Raw genomic sequence first — 17716 nt, 5'->3', positions numbered from 1 at the left:
AATCTGAATCAGAAAACAGAGAGCAGAGGACCATACTTCCTTTTTAAGAAGAAAACTCCTGAAAGCTTTAAAAAAAAAAAAAAGTCCCTGCCAGCACTTAGGCCAGCACTGTGAAAGTTCTTAAGTTAGCTAACTACTTTTCAGGCTAGTTAACTAAGTTTGTCAGTTAGCCAACCCATAAGAATGTTTGCAAATGAAATCTTGCTTAAAATGTTAAAAGGTTAATTATTAAAACAGAATGGAAACTCATCTAGCCAAAAAAGTTTAATCTTTTAACACATTTGTTTAAATACAATCAATAAGTGTGCTGAAAATACTTACATGAAACAAATGCATTATATCCTCAATCTCAATGATATCTAAGTATCCATTTTAGAATGAACTATTATACTTAACAGAAGGCGGCTTAAAAACCCAGATGCCACTTCGTTTAGAGAGCATAATGTAAAGCAGGGGCAGGCAAACTTTTCGGCCTGAGGGCCACATTAGGTTTCCAAAATTGTATGGAGGGCCAGTTAAGGGAGACTGCATCTGCCCAAACAGCCAGGCGTGGCTTGGTCCCCGCCTCCTATCCTCCCCCCAGTTTCTCGCCCCCCACGGGACTCCTGCCCCATCCAATCTCCCTGTCTCCTGACAGCCCCTCCAGGACTCCTGCCCCATTCACCACCCCCTGCTCCCTGTCTCCTGACCCCCCACCCCGACTGCCCCTTGACACCCCATTCAACCCTCCCCCCCCCCAATTCCTGACTGCCCCCCCCCGGACCCCTGCCCCATCCAACCCCCTTGTTCCCCACCCTCTGACTGCCCCGACTCCTATCCACACCCCTGACCTGACCACACCCCCAACCCCTCCCGCCCCCTTACTGTGCCGCCCAGAGCACCGGGTAAGGCCGCTGTTCTGCAACTGTGCTGCTCGGCCACCCAGGGCATTGCGCCAGCAGCGTGGCGCGCTGAGGCTGCAGGGGAGGGGGAACAGCAGGGACTAGCCTCCCGGGCCAGGAGCTCAGGGGTCAGGCAGGAGGGTCCTGCAGGCTGGATGCGGCCCACGGGCCGTAACTTGCCCACCTCTGATGTAAAGAGAACAGAGTTAAGTAATTGACAAAACATCACTTGCACTGGAAGTTTATGTACTGCTGCCAAATGAACCTAGAGAGAAAATTATCCAGTTTATTTCATTCAAAGTATTTTACAATTCAAATATCTTAACATTCTTACCAATGCCCCTGGTTGAATAGCTAAATGCTTCTGCCGCTTTTTGTATAGTTAAATTTACCACTATTGTAACTATTTGGAACAAGCCTATTTTATTAACCTGTACCCTGAAGTTGGGGGAAAATATATATATATATATATATATATATATATATATATATATAGCCCTCTGGTTAAGTACAAGTCCAACAGAAAGTAAGATTCAGTATATAAAGCATTCCTATCAGGAGCAAACTTTTAGAGCTCTTTCCTATTCATGTAATTTGTCTATATTTTAAAGTTTGTAAACTTTAATTTAAATAATTTAAATCATAGCTTATTTTGCCAGATAAAGTGTTAAAAATGTAAAATATGTAACTTTTAAATTTGTGTTATTTTAGATTATGATTTATTTTCAAATTATTACCTACTTCTGTTGGACCAGTTTAATATTATATGCTGCATTGAGTAAATTATTAATATTTTCATAAAATGAATCGGAGGCATATACTCGAAAATTTACAACAGTTTTCCTATTTCAGTTTTTAAGAAGTCCCTCTGAACATGAATGAATGAAGGCACAGTACATACAGGCTCACAGCTTTCATGTTTAAGTCTTTTGTTCCAACTGTTCCATCTGTTCTCTAGCCCTCTAAGAAAAAAGTCTTGAGGACTCCACTTTGTGAAAAGAAAGCTTTATGAAAAGTCTGAACGATGAATTTAAATACTAAGGAGAAAATGAGAAACGTTAGGTGTGTGAATTAGGAAATGTTAATTTCATGCACTTAGGAACACACACTCACACCCCACAGTAGTAGAAGCAGTAGTAGAGGAAAACACTACATGTGTAGGGGTAGAAATATTTGTTACATCATGATGCTGGCTGGCGATGGAAGGTTGCCGCCTTAGAGCCCCCTGAATGGTACTTCCACTCTGGAAAGCATTCACTACATCCATCTGCAAGGAATCAGAGATTGTGACAGCTTGCTCAGCAAGAGAGAGAGAGAACAAGAGAAAGGACCATCCCATCTATAACACATAAGAAGTAAAGAAAAAAGGCACTTTTTATAGAGCGATACACAGGCAAGAGTTGCATTTAGAGCTGAAGAAAGTAAAGAAGGAGCTTGATAGATTACAGAGCCATCCATACCCCCACCTTGAGAAAATCTCAATCACACAGTTTAAAATTGTCACCTTATTGGGGTAAAGGGGAAGATTTAATTAAAAACCTCAACTACCACTGTCTCCTCCTACCTTTTCCAAGACCATACCTGAGTTTGTATCCTGTTCAGGCCCCTAAACCACAAGATCTGACCACGACGCAATTCTCTTTCAGCATGATCAATCTCTTCTACATCTTCTGAGAACTCTTCTTCAGGAATCTCCTCCTTCTGTGTTCCGTGCCCAGCTTCTTTAAGGAATTTCAAACGGCTGGTTGGAATTGTTGAGATCAGCTAAAGATGAAGGAATAGATGGATAAGAACTAACAGAAAGAAGCATGGTAGTACAAATTATATTTTTTAAAATGTAGTTTAAGTCACTGAACATATAATGTTGAAGTCTTTGCCATTTTTCTTTAACCTATAATATTCTGCAAAAACTGTTTTTAAAATGAAACATATCTTTCTACTTCAGAGATTCAACTTTCAGTGTCAAACAACTGTCCTGATATCCTGCTATTCATTCAGTATTGCTGGACACTCTCCAGCTAAGTTACAGAGGCAAAAAATGTGAACTCATCCCCCTACAACTTCATTTCAAAGGTGTGCAGCTGAACTCAGGCTATTAAGTGCAAGCTCTTCACTAACTAAAGAAAATTTAAATTAAAAGCATAAAACTACTTTAATGTAATGTTACAGTTGTCTTTTTTTAAACGATAAGAATCCGGTAATGCAAAAGTTAGAAAAACTGCCAAATTACGTGTCTGCTATTTATTCAAGTAGTTTAATAAAAAATGGGGAGTGGTGGGGGGAGGACTTGCAATTTCCACAGGATTTTAGTTTTCATTTAAAGTACTGGGAACTAACTATTTCAGGCTGACTGCCAAAAACATTTCAGAAGTCAAGGGCTTTCAATCACTACTTTGAGAGATTCTCTGCTCCTTTTTACTCCCTCTGCACTGTCCAGGTGGTGCAACAGGTGCAAACTAGGAGCAGCTTTAAGATTTTAAATTTTAAATACATTTCTGAACTGCAGCCCCTTGCTCAGGAATGTAACTTCCACTAATATACTGCCTTCAAATAGAAGGCTTGAGTAAAGAATCAAGATGAAAAAAATACCCCACTATCAATTTTTATTTTCATTAAAAAAGTCTCATTTGTGGAAAAAAAAAAAAAAAACAGGTATCTGCTAAGCCCACGCACAGCAACCCCCACTTAAAATTTTGAAACATGCTTAAAGTTTTTTGGATGCCAATACAATTCTCATATGTACCCAAAAGGAAAAACCCAAATATATCAGCAAAGCAAAACATGAATTCATCTCAGGAGGTCTTAGCTTGTACACAAAAAAAGTTGATTTACCTGGCCCCAGAGTAGTGTTCCCATTCCCAGGAAAATGGACCAAAGCCATTGTTCCGCTGTAAGTTCTGAACAACTGAAAGGTTTCCCACCAAACTGTACAATAATTATCTATGGAAAAAGTAAAAAAAAAAAAAAAAAAAAAAGCCAGAAAAAGCAATACTTATTGAAGGTTATGAATCCGTAAATGTAGGTTGTAGGTATTGTGAATTTTAGATACTTGGCACTTCAAATGTAACACCAGTCATAGAAGCTGTTTACATAATATATTAACTTTAGTTTGTCGTTTTAGTATTTTGATCCCCTTAACGTCCCCCGGCACTATCTTCAAACTACCTTTATTCTGAACCTTAGTTTAGATACAGAAGAGTTCTTCCCCATGCTTACCTTGTACTTCAAAAGTAAAATCTGATTGTAGTAATAATTTAATCTGGTTCAATTTAACAGTTAGATAAAATTAATAGAATATTAATATTTTTCTTTATGCCTACATTTAGAAAAACAGCCAACTGGGCAGCAGATTTTACACAGACCAAGATTTATGTTTACAATTTACTTTTTTTTTTTCTGTTAGACAAAATACAGATGCGTAGTACCTAACCTAGAGTTACAACTCTGCTTTGTATAAAAGCAAGTACTGTATCAAGTGAAGTGGCCTCCCCTCCCAGAACTAGACATAGTAGTAGTATTTTCCTATTTTAAATATTGTCCAAAAAAATAGCAATCAACACAGCACTCCTTAAACAGCATTTCTGCACATCCATTTCAAGCTTAGTAGCAAGTATAAAAACCAAAGAAGAGCTGATTAGGAACTATAATATGAGCAAAAGTGAAAATCTGAACTCATAAACCAGAAATTAAGGTTAAATGTAAATTGTAGTAATTATCCCATGCTTTGTTTAGTGAGGGCAGCCAAACGTATGCTATCAGAAGCACATGCACATTTGTATGCTTTAACTGTCAAAATTTAGAGAGACTTTCAGAAAACCAAACCAGCATTAAAAATTAGTATTTGTAGTGTATACACATTACAGCATGGTAACACTCAATTTGTGTATCATCATTTTAAGTTAGTTACCCAAATGCTAGATCTTTTCCCTAAAGCTTCACATATATTATATTTTAGGCTTTAAAAAAAAAATCTCAAATTACTTTAAAATTAACCGTGTACTCTTGATTTTTTTGTCATTTGCAATAGGAAACCCTCAAAGGGCACCAACCAAGACTGGGGAGCACTGTGTGCTTGGCACTGTACATACATATAGTAAGAAACAGCCGTCTCTTCTCTTTGAAGAGTACCCAAACCAAACAGCCAAGACAGGAAAAAAGGACAGGAGAAAGTACTAATCCCATTTTATGGATAGGGAACTGAGGCAGAGAGATTCAGTTCCAAGGATACCTATTTTACTCCTTTCAAGGAATCATCTTGCCCAACTCAGCAAAGCATTAATTTTTTAAACTCTGGTAATGTATAAGACAACTTACTAAATACATAGTTGGCACTGATGTAAAAGTAAAAGAGATGTCAGTTAATGAATTGGAAGCCATCTGACCAGTTCAAGTTTTGTTTTATCTAGCTGACAAGTAGGGATAAATCCTTTGCTTCATGATGCTGTATCAGAGTTTCAATATGTTACAGTTTCTGTAGAGTACTTTACATTTGCAAAGCGATGCATAAAGAAGCTTTAAAAAACACCTTTGAGGTCTTAGCCCTATTTTATAGATTGGAAGGATAGAGAAGTGAAGTAACTTGTCCAGAGTTATAGAGCAAATCAAGTATAAGAGCCAGGATTTGAATTCTCAAGTTCCTTGATCCTATTCCTGTGTTTTTGTCTCTAAATCACAGTGCTTCCTTGTGTCCTAATTTTATGGAATTTCAAGTTTTCACGTAAAACAATCTTAAAGGTGTGGGTGTGTCTTGGCGTGGCTAAGTGGCTATTTTACACTTGGCAGTTAAATGTTATGTCAAACATAGCATAGTATTAGATATATGTTTCAGTACATTTCTAGTTTTCCTGATGAACCACCACCATAAAAAAGGACCTGTTAGAAACAAATGTGAAACCAAAAATTTAAGAGTCCAGAGAACATAGTTAAGTTGTCATTCACGTGTGAAGCTGAAAGATACTAGAATTACTTGGCCTGACGCATGGAAAAGAAGCCCTTGAGGAATTCCACCATGATTTCAACAATTTCCATCCCACCATCAACCTCAGACTGGACCAGTCCACACAAGAGATCCTCTTCCTGGACACTATGGTGCTAATAAGCAATGGTCACATAAACACCACCCTATACCGGAAACCTACTAACTGCTATGCCTACCTACATGCCTCCAGCTTTCATCCAGACCATACCACACGACCCATTGTCTACAGCCAAGCTCTGCGATACAACCGCATTTGCTCCAACCCCTCAGACAGAGACAAACACCTACAAGATCTCTATCAAGCATTCTTGCAACTACAGTACCCACCTGCTGAAGTGAAGAAACAGATTGACAGAGCCAGAAGAGTACCCAGAAGTTACCTACTACAGGACAGGCCCAACAAAGAAAATAACAGAACGCCACTAGCCGTCACCTTCAGCCCCCAACTAAAACCTCTCCAACGCATCAAGGATATACAACATATCCTGAAGGACGACCCATCACTCTCACAAATCTTGGGAGACAGGCCAGTCCTTGCTTACAGACAGCCCCCCAACCTGAAGCAAATACTCACCAGCAACCACACAACAAAACCAATAACCCAGGAACCTATCCTTGCAATAAAGCCTGTTGCCAACTGTGTCCACATATCTATTCCGGGGACACCATTATAGGGCCTAATCACATCAGCCACACTATCAGAGGCTCGTTCACCTGCACATCTACCAATGTAATATGTGCCATCATGTGCCAGCAATGCCCCTTTGCCATGTACGCTGGCCAAACTGGACAGTCTCTACGTAAAAGAATAAATGGACACAAATCAGACGTCAAGAATTATAACATTCAAAAACCAGTCGGAGAACACTTCAATCTCTTTGGTCACTCAATTACAGACCTAAAAGTGGCAATTCTTCAACAAAAAACCTTCGAAAACAGACTCCAGTGAGAGACTGCTGAATTGGAATTAATTTGCAAACTGGATACAATTAACTTAGGCTTGAATAAAGACTGGGAGCGGATGTGTCATTACACAAAGTAAAACTATTTCCCCATGTTTATTCCCCCGCACTGTTCCTCAGACGCTCTTGTCAACTGCTGGAAATGGCCCACCTTGATTATCACTACAAAAGGTTTCCTCCCCCCTGCTCCCCCCCCCGGCTCTCCTGCTCGTAATAGCTCACCTTACCTTATCACTCTTGTTACAGTGTGTATGGCAACACCCATTGTTTCATGTTCTCTGTGTATATAAAATCTCCCCACTGTATTTTCCACTGCATGCATCCGATGAAGTGAGCTGTAGCTCACAAAAGCTTATGCTCAAATAAATTTGTTAGTCTCTAAGATGCCACAAGTACTCCTTTTCTTTTGGCCTGGAAAGTTAGATGTGATGTATTGAAATATTTAAAATTTTGGCAGACTGTACAGTCTGACCAGTTCTCTTAACATGGCCCATATAAAAAAAAAAAGGGGGTCCCACGATGTTTGTAGGCATTAAGCTTAGAATAAGTTAAAGAAAATATAACCTCAGAGTATAGTCAATATATGTAAGTTGTTGCAGCACGACATTCAAATACTTGATTTGGTGATGCTGACATTTCCAAGCTGATGTAGGTATAATTAATTCTCATTTTGTAAGGTATAAACTGATCAACACTGCATGTTTGATAACTGTACATGGTCTTCTAATGGGTCTTAGTTCAGCTACTTACATATAGGAAGATACAACACTTTACAAGTGTTCTGGCAATGGGTGACTTACGTTTAGAACACACTTAGGTACATAACTCTTCAAGGTCAGATTTCAAAGTACCAATTTCCATAATGGGAAACTTCAGTATTTTAGGCTCAAAATTGACATCTGTAACCAAGTTTTAAAGCTCAATTTAAAATGGTCTATTTGAACCAACCTTTCCTCCCGTGTCGACAAACAAAGCTGTTCGCGTTTACAGATACAGAAACCTAACACAACATTCTCTGGACATGTTGATAGGCTTTTAAGTGCAGCTTCACCAGCAGCAAATAAATTAAATGTGATTAACAATATTTAACTAAAATCTTCAATTACCTACCTGCACAATAAACGTGCCCAGAACAATAATACAGAAGATAGCATTGTTGAAGATTCCTTCAAAAACATTTCTTTCACCATGGATTTTCCGGGCATTGATTTCATTAAAAAGTTGCATCATCACAAATGTGTTGAAAACAATAGTGTAGTGCTCCGAAGGAGGAGCGTGCAGAGGTGCATTTCGCCCACTATCAATATCGAAAATTTTTTCACCTGTGTAATAAGACATTTCAGTATCATGAATTAACAAAAAGATACACAATTAGAATCAAAATATTAAAAAGGTCAGGGTTAACATGACTAAGATTGAAATGCCATCATAAATTAGCTTTAACTTCTAGAAAATGAGCAAAGCTTTTATAATACTCTTACCAGCAAACAGGAGTGTAAAGACTACCACAAGTTGATAGACTGCATGACCCAAAATATTCTTCATCATTGTGCGTGAGATCAAAGGTTTATTTCTACCATAAGGTTTCCGCAGCAAGAGAGATTCGGTAGGTGGTTCCGTTGCCAGAGCAAGAGATGCTAATGTGTCCATTATGAGATTTACCCACAACATCTGCACAGCTTTAAGTGGAGAATCCTATAAAAAGGATATGTTTCCTAATAGATAACACAATAAATATCCTAGAAATGAACAAGTTGCAGCCATTAAAAAAAAACAAACATTTCCTACATGGAAATTTGGTGTATTGCTTTGAAGAGCAGTACATTCTTTAGGACAGCATACAAAATGGTGACTTTGAAAAGATTTCCGTATGCAAGAGTTAAAGAAGCACATGTTTTCAAATCTTAAATTAGTTGAAACTAACTACCACCAGTACCTACTTGTGTAATACATGCTCCTGTGAAAGCAACAATTACTGCTACGACATTGACAGTAAGCTGGAACTGAAGAAATTTGGAGATACTGTCATAAACATTTCGTCCCCACATAACGGCTTTAACAATGCTTGTGAAGTTATCATCTGTGAGAATAATATCAGAAGCTTCTTTAGCTACATCTGTTCCAGCAATACCCTGTTAGGAAGAACATACATAGGACAACTGAATCAAAACAGCAGGAATAACTGCTATCTAGCATATTTAGCATAATAATTACATTTCTACTACACAACTTTCAATTAAGGAAAAGTACAATATACTAGAATATTAGGCATACAATAAACTCACTTTTGGAGAACAAAAGTCATTGTTTCTTAAAGGTCTGAAGACGTGCAAAATTGAAATGCAAGACTGAAATTCTAACAAGTTAAAGACACCGAAGTTGATACGTATTTAAAATTAACAGTAAGATACAAAAGTTGAAGTAGTACTTTACTGAGGCAGGTACCAAGGGATAAACACATTTTATATGCTTAATCAGATTAAGCTCTTATGTGCTCAAACAATAAATCATCCTTTTGTTTAGTTTAAGCATCTCTTCAGTTTTTAATTTGAACCATTAGATAAACCTGACCTCCTGACATGGTTAAAAAAAGCCACATGTATCTGCATTGAGGAAACAGTTATTTTTTATTTATTGTTTTAAGCAGGTGAATAGCTTGGGCAATCCAGTACAGAAATTATAAAAGTTAAGGTAGTTTTCCCATCAAAGTTTTATTTCACTGCCCAGTTAACTTATGCTCTCAGATTATCTTTACTAAATGCTTTATTACAGGAGCAGTCTGTTTGCTACCATGTATACCAGCACAAATATCAAGATAGCAATCAGTTGCTGTTTTAGTGAAAGCCAGAATCTTTAAACTTCGTGTCTTTTTTATTTCATTCATTATTTGTTGGCAATGGATTGGTAATATTGAAAAAAAAAATCCTCACTGTGCTAGAGATTCATGCTCCACAGTGCTTCTCCTGATAAGTTATAGCAAAATCATGACAGTGTCTTAAGTACTATTCATGCTCTGCCATCCTCATTGTAAAACTGTCCCTGTAAAGTATCTCTCAGAAATATAAACTATAGTTTAGCAGCTTAGGTGTGCTGTAATCCATCTATGGTGTAGTAATATTTAAAGGAGCCTCTCTAAAGGTGCTGCACAGGTAAAACATAACTACACTAAGTCTCAATCAGAGCAGACACTTTCTGTTCTTGTTTTCTAAAGAGTATAAAACGGTGAAATAATTACACAAAATGACAGACTTGTCTGTGTATTTTCTCAATAATGAGACACCACACAGACATTTATTATCTAAGCTTATGTGGCTCCCCAACCAGCATAGTTGGTTGAAACGGCTGAAGTATAGTAATAGTATTAAGTCTTTCTGAGCCATCAGAGAGTGTAGTAGTACGGTCCTGTGCAGCAGGGGGTTGGGGTGCAGGCAGGGGGTTGGGGTGCAGGCAGGGGGCTCAGGGCAGGGAGTTGGGGTGCAGGAGGGGTTTGGGATGAGGGCTCCGGCCCGGCGCCGCTTATCTGGAGCAACTCCGGGGTGACAGTGGCATGCACCAGGGCCCGGGCAGGCTCCCTGCCTGCTTGCCCTGGCCCCGTGCTGCTCCCGGAAGGTGCAGGGCTCGTGGTGCCAAAGGGTGGCAATCCTGTGGGCTGGATCCAAAGCTCTGATGGGCCGCATCTGGCCCACAGGCCGTAGTTTGCCCACCCCTGATCTAGTGCATTCTAATTCCAGGAATCCACTCATATTCTCCACAGCCTTACTCAACTGCAATTCCATGCCTCTCTTGTAAGACTTTGGAACAGTGAATTTATCTTACATTAAGTAATGTAAAATGAATGGTCTTCGTAATGTGAAAGTTAATTTAAATTAGTTAAAAATAAAATTGGTTAATAAATAACTGAACATAAATTAGAAGCTAGAAAAATGTCCAAGGAAAGATGAAATAGGTGCCAAATAAAGAAGGATGTTAATCCCAGACATAGAAAATAATCAAGTGGTTTCATATAATCATATGAAGTTATTTTATCTTTTAGCACATGACAGTTTTAGTCAAAGGGTATCAACTGGAAGTCCTAGAAAGTAACTCTTTTTGGTTTATCCACAGAAGTACAACATGAAGTAATGCAAGCTTCTCCTTACGGCGTCATCATTGTTCCTCAAACCTGACAAGCAGGCCCACCTTGAGGAGTGAAAGAATTAGTTCAGTCTCCCTTCCCATTCAAATCCTTATTTCTTTTCATCAACGAGGGCCTCTATCTATAATATTAGTCAGAGCTAAAATTAAAAATGGATTTGGGAGCCCAACTCTTCAGCTCCTGTTTCTGAAAAGCAGCCTTGGGTGTCATGTAGTCAGCCAATTGGGGACTGAGACCAAACTCATCAAGTAGATTAAACATCCATCTGGTAGTAATGAATTCCAATCAGTAACCTGCGATAGACATATGATATGGAGTTTTACCTACATTAGCTAATCCTGAGACATTCAGTCCAAAATTAATATCTGAATCAAAACAGGCTTGGAACTTATTAGTAAGCTATGGAAAATTCATCTTGGAGAATTTAAGGTTGCAATCCAGCTGCTCTCTACCCTCTCAGGATCTAGCCAGACAGGTACAGTTACCAGATTCTAGTATGAAGAGATGCCTGGATTTGGATGATCACAGTTGAAAAGAAAGGGTCCAACTATACTGGAGATTTCAATGGCCAATATAAGTGGAAACAAAATTAGTCTTTAATACTGTGGGATTATCAGGATCATGTAACCCATATCTCCTCTCCATTCTTTAAGGTTAGCATACATAGAAAGCCAACAATTTAGTGCATTCCCACTCAGTAAGATCAAGCAATTGTAATGCAGTATGACTCAATGGGTAAGCCTATTTTCCTTTTGCACTAGGAAACTGGATAGTACAAGTACCTGGCAAGATACTGCCCAGTCCCACACTTCAAGCTTTCCCAACAGAGGAAGATCTTTTTTTCCTTTTTTGTTGATGCTGTGGTCCAACTGATTCAAATCAGACCACAGTTTTGGGACACTACCTCAAATCCCCACCTGGTGCATCACAAATGTATTTGTTTTCTGGAAGTTTCTAAAGCTTGGACTACTATAGGGAAGCAGCTCACCAAGTATAGAAACTCTCTATATTATCTCCCAGTCAAGGTCTGATGCATATGGTCACTTGGACAGGAGGATTTTGAAAGTTCAGTGTTCAAGTTTCCACAATCCTCTATCAATCATAGCTTATACATAGATTTTAAGGCCAGAAGGGACAACTGATCATCTAGTCTGACCTTCTGCATAATGCTGGCTCATAGAACTGCCCTGAAATAATTCTTGTTTGGATTAGATCACATCTTTTAGAAAGAGAATCTTGGAGGGAATCTGTGGCCAAAGACCTGGTCTCTGTTCTTTGAGGGTGCCTCCACATGCAGTGGGCCATGGGATATACAAAACACTGCTCTGACTGAAGACCCAACATCCTTTGTATCTGATACTTTTTGGCCCCTCAGAGCTTCCAGTTCCTCACAAAACTCATTTAACTTTTCACCTCTAACAGGTCAACTTTAGATAAAATTATAAAGCAGAGATCATTGAAGTACTGGAGGAAAATATCCTTGGTAAATTTTAGAAATGATTTGTTTCTTCCAGTCAAAGCTGCAACAAGCTATGTTGTTGATCGAAGATTATTTCTATAGAAAACAATTTGATCAGTGTGTTGCAACTGATCTCATTTTAGGCACCTTGACAAGCATCAAATTACAATACCACTGAATTTCATGACAAAAGGAGCAGAAGAGGTAGCAATGAATGTTTGCATAAAACCAGCTTGATTTGCAATTATTAAAACTGATTGGAGACCTATGCTTTTAAGTAGATTCTATTCAGCATCTTATGACACAAGAACGCATCACCATTCTCTACAGCTGAAAACCTGAACCTTAGGTTGAAAGGTAAGGAAATCTGAAGAAAATTAAAAAAAAAAAAGTGTGGGAAGCGGTAGCTGTCAATCCTACTTTTGGTAGCTCAGTGGGCTACCAAGCTACAAGCAAATTTGTTCAGCTTTGTCAATTCACATATGACACTCACATGCTTTAGCTAAAAAGGGCTAAAAAAACCAAAGTTAGTTTTTAAACACTGAAAGTAAAAGAGACTAGAGTCCATACCATGGCAAAGCCAACATCTGCTTTCTTCAATGCTGGACCATCATTAGTACCATCTCCAGTTACAGCTACAACTTGTCTCTGCTCTGTGACAGTGCTGTCAATTATACCTAAAATGAAAGCACACAAAGATTTGAATTTCAGCATTGGTAATTACAAGTCTGTGGGGCAACCTGACTGTAGTGCTCTGTGTTTATGCATAATACTTAGGTAAGATGGGCCTTAGGTGAAAGGACTGGGATGTGAGACATGACCTCAAGTACTGAGCTCATCAAATTTTAACAGATACAATGGGCAAGCCTAATTTAGTTTTTTAAAAAGCCTGAGTCCAGTAAAACTTGCATTTTGAATTTTTTAAATATTAAATGAACATACGCTTTACCTTTTACCAATGTGTGTTTGTCAGTGGGTGAAGATCTTGCAAGCACACGAAGCTTTGGCCAAATCTTATCTATTCGCTCTTGCTCTATCTGTACAAAGAATGCAGACTAGTTATACTGTACAAGTAAAACACTAAAAAAGACAAATACAAACCTACTGAAAAAATAGACTCACCTCTCCTTTTTCATTACGTATTCGTCTGTTGAAGTCTTTGCCCTCTAGGCATATGAAGTCTTCACCAGGATTCAAAATGCCACATTTTGAAGCAATAGCACGAGCAGTGTTAATGTTATCACCAGTGACCATACGCACAGTTATACCAGCACGCTGGCATTTTTTTATTGCATCTGGCACCTGTTTATGCAAAAAAACCCAAAAACTTGTTATTGTAGCTTTCATGTTGATTGCCTAGTACTTGTCCTAGCACCACCAAATAAAGTAATGGGTGATTACAGTAATAGGAATTTGGAGGGCCAAATTCTACTACTGAAAAACGATGCACTGTATTCTTGACATGACCCATAGTAACACAATGTGACTATATGGCCACCTCTAGTGCTGGACTGCATAAAGAAGCTTACAAGTATTCCACGGCCTCTGAGATAATGGCCTTCGCCTCAAGTAGTAGAGGTCCTTCAGATCAAGGTTCTTTGTTCAATCCCCAACAGCTGACCCAACCAAAGCTGGTGTTCTAACATCAATAATCCACATGTCCATCCACAGACTTCTTTTCCCCATAAAATTTAATTTTCAAATACATTTGTTTTCTTTAGTTATCACTTAAAGGGCCTCTTCTGTTGGATACCCGCAAGTGACCATTATTGCACTGCTATGAAATAAATCTTATACCTTAAGCATCTGCAAAGAGCCTCATGCCACGTTAGTAAGCTCTGGTCTTAAGGTTTACAAAAACAAATACCAGTATTTTATTCTCTGCGTGTTTTATGATTTCCCCATTGTTTCTAATTGTCAGTATGCTACAGTTGGTAGTGCTCACTTTTCAACCAGATGATTGGACTCAAATCCCACCTTGGGATTTGTTCTTATACCTATTGCTTATACTTAAATGCATTGTGAAGAGGAACTGTTCTCCTGAAAAGATCTACAAAGGAGATGTCTTCTTTCCTTACCTCTGGTGATTGAGACCCTATAAAAAGCTTTTTTTAAAAAAGGAGATACAGAATACAATGGCCAATATTATTTGTTCCTAAATAATGTTGTTTCTAATGTCCAAGTTTGTGAACACATTCTTTACTACTGAGTGCTTACTGACTGTTTCATTTGCCTTCTAGGTCATTGTAGAGGGCTCCAAGAACACACTAGCAATATGAAAGTCTTAATTATTCTATATTTATAGTCTACATCTATGACACTTCCACTAGGTTCCTGGATCACCTTTTATCACATAAGCAACATCTAGTCTTAAGCACTGTATATAAATGAGAATCTCTTTTGGCAAACAGTCCTATAAAGAATGTCAGGAATCCAGAAGCCTAACAAACTGATATAGGTGAAGATTTATTTTACCAAAAATACAGTTTAACAGTTACAATGAATTCACAGTTCTTCCTACCTCAGGCCTCACAGGATCTTCAATCCCTACAACAGCAATGCATGTAAGACCAGTGACAATATCATTTTCATTATCCCACTCTGGCTCAGGTTCTCCTGCTGGGAAGTCTCTGAATGCTAGACATATAGTTCTGAGTCCCTCAGAGGCCATAGGTTCAATCACAGTTTTTATAATATCATCACGGTCCCTAGGTCTGAATGCCTTTGGTTCACCATTAGCACTCAATATTTTGAAGCACCTAAAAAAAGAATGGAAGGGGTGAATAAATACCAAAGTATTTAGTTTACAGTAAGATTCAGAACCACATACTTAAACTCCTGATAAAATGAAATTGTAATGCTCTCAGGCATAACTAATCATTTTTCTCAAAGGAAAATGTTTTTGAGTCCCTCCAAAAGGCCAAGGAAGGTGGTGTCAACCTTACATTAACTCCCCAGCCCCATATAAGTACTATATTTTGCAGGCACTTAAAATGGCATAAATTGAAAGTTAATACATCTGTCTGTGTTGTACTTCTGTGTTCAGTGAGAGATTGACAGTGGGGTGCTCCACAGCACAAAACAATGCCCAAAAGCCGCAGCAGTTATGGTGGGTGAGAGTGTGCATGAACTAATATTACCTTCAAAGAATGAAACCTTTCTAAACTGGTATTTAGATAGACTCAGCTAGTCAGAGTGAGCATTAAGAAATCTAGCTCTTGAGCAATATGAGAACAAGGTCCAATGTTTCAGCTGGTATAGGAGTAGGATTTAAATCAATTGAGCTTATCAATGTATGTGGTACTTAATTTGGTCTAACACCAAAATGTCTTCCAGGCAGTTATCAGACCAAACTGCAGTGATTTTCATAGAGGTTTTTATAAGAATTATATTTCTAATATTAGCTTCAGACCTATTATTTTTGCAAGTCTGAACTTTACAACTACATGTTTTTTCTTGTGTTCAAGTTATACCCTCCCCCATGCCCTGGGTGCCCTTGTGTTTTGAACGGTCTGTATATATTCTCAGGATTTCCAGAAAAGTTGGTAGTGAGTTGATAAACATTTAGCAGTGAACAAGTGACCTCTCCCTACCTGCAACAAGTAAGACAGTGCCAACAATCTGTTAACTGAACTGCAAGTTCTCTTTAGTTAGACTACAAAGGAAAGTATTACAATAGCTCAAAAGCAGTTTATCACTTCATAGGTTTATTCCTTGATCTCTTGAAATATTATAATATAGCACAAACTGATCCAAATGATATAGTATAGAATCATAGAATATCAGGGTTGGAAGGGACCCCAGAAGGTCATCTAGTCCAACCCCCTGCTCGAAGCAGGACCAATTCCCAGTTAAATCATCCCAGCCAGGGCTTTGTCAAGCCTGACCTTAAAAACCTCTAAGGAAGGAGATTCTACCACCTCCCTAGGTAACGCATTCCAGTGTTTCACCACCCTCTTAGTGAAAAAGTTTTTCCACACAGTTTAACAGTTACAATGAATGTAAAAAACATTCACTAAAATCAGCAGGTTTCAGAGTAGTAGCCATATTAGTCTGTATCAGCAAAAAGAATGAGGAGTCCTTGTGGCACCTTAGACCCTAACAAATTTGGGCATAAGCTTTCATGGGCTAAAACCCACTTCATCAGATGCATGGAGTGTATTTTCTACTCCATGCATCTGATGAAGTGGGTTTTAGCCCACGAAAGCTCATGCCCAAATTCATTTGTTAGTCTCTTAGGTGCCACAAGGACTCCTAGTGGTTTTAAAATCAGCAGGTAATTTCTTTCAGAAAGAAGTTTAGAGGATCTGACTAGTGAGGAAAGAAATGTTAGGTGTATTTCTGACAGTAGAAGAGTTTGATTTCTCATTGCCAGGAAATACAAAAATAAACGTGCTTCCTCCTCAACCAGCAAAGCACTATAAAAAAAAAATCCACGTAAGACTTCAAATATGCATCTCAACTGCATTGCAATACAGTACAATAAATATACACTAACTCCAGAAGCATAAGTATGACTTAATACTTAAAAAGCATCTTTATTACATACAACATTCTAAAGTACCAAATGACTCAACAATTCCCTACCCCCATTGCAGCCAAAATCTGAATTTCAGGTGTCCCAAAAAGCATATTTGAAAACTATGTTAAATTCCTAAAAGGCTACCGTCTAACAAACTACACATTTAACTCAATACTTGTCAACAAACAGAACATTCACTAACTACCTCAAGACTTGTTGAGGCTAGAAGCAAGGTGAAGAAGGAAAGATGCACAACTGTTGTATATTTAAATATTGGCAAAATTTTATTACTTAAACAAAAGCTATGAAACATTCAAATCACAAATTCACAATGCCATAAGATAAAATGTTTAAGTCGATAAAAATTTACTATTTTCCTTACCTTCCAAGAAAGGTCTTAAAAATATTTAAGGAGGTGATGAGGGAATCAAGCTCCTGCTAATACTTATAGAAAGAGCAAGGTGGATGGAGTTGGGAAGTCACTGGTTAAGTAGTTACCAAAAAAATAATAATCCAGAGATTACTTACAGTATTATTCTGGCATACTAGATAGATTTCCTTACCTGCTATTTTCTTCTGTTACTTTTCACAAGACTGTGGAGTAATTCTAGGTTTTCAGCTACTCAGGTAACTTCCAATTCCATCTAAGTTTTCATGTTCCCTCTCTCCCACCCCGGCCAGAGGTTCCAACCCTACTTCCAATTTGGCACGTAGAACAGAAGCTCATGAAAAAAAAAAACCAGGAATGAAAAAAGAGCCACACTGTTTAAATCTGGATA

General features: G+C 38.3%; 1 protein-coding gene across 9 annotated transcripts in view; it reads right to left on the bottom strand.

Moving 5' to 3' along the window:
• ATP2B1 (ATPase plasma membrane Ca2+ transporting 1) overlaps positions 1-17716 on the bottom strand; it is a 130757-nt gene that overhangs the window by 11018 nt on the left and 102023 nt on the right. For 5 of the 9 annotated variants that reach the window (XM_073327565.2, XM_073327564.2, XM_073327566.2 and 2 more), the window contains exons 12-20: positions 14937-15174; positions 13538-13717; positions 13365-13452; positions 12986-13092; positions 8762-8953; positions 8303-8516; positions 7932-8143; positions 3714-3821; positions 2463-2645 (exon numbers count right to left, since the gene is read on the bottom strand). In XM_073327565.2, the coding sequence (XP_073183666.1) occupies positions 2463-2645; positions 3714-3821; positions 7932-8143; positions 8303-8516; positions 8762-8953; positions 12986-13092; positions 13365-13452; positions 13538-13717; positions 14937-15174 (1522 nt within the window). Of the gene's footprint in view, positions 1-1994; positions 2149-2462; positions 2646-3713; positions 3822-7931; positions 8144-8302; positions 8517-8761; positions 8954-12985; positions 13093-13364; positions 13453-13537; positions 13718-14936; positions 15175-17716 lie in introns of all 9 variants that reach the window. The other 4 variants (XM_073327570.2, XM_073327569.2, XM_078851114.1 and 1 more) reach the window with 4 other exon arrangements.

Source organism: Lepidochelys kempii, chromosome 1 (assembly GCF_965140285.1).
Source record: "Lepidochelys kempii isolate rLepKem1 chromosome 1, rLepKem1.hap1, whole genome shotgun sequence".
In the NCBI taxonomy this organism is placed as follows: Eukaryota; Metazoa; Chordata; order Testudines; family Cheloniidae; genus Lepidochelys; species Lepidochelys kempii.
This window is presented reverse-complemented; position numbering and strand designations above follow the sequence as displayed.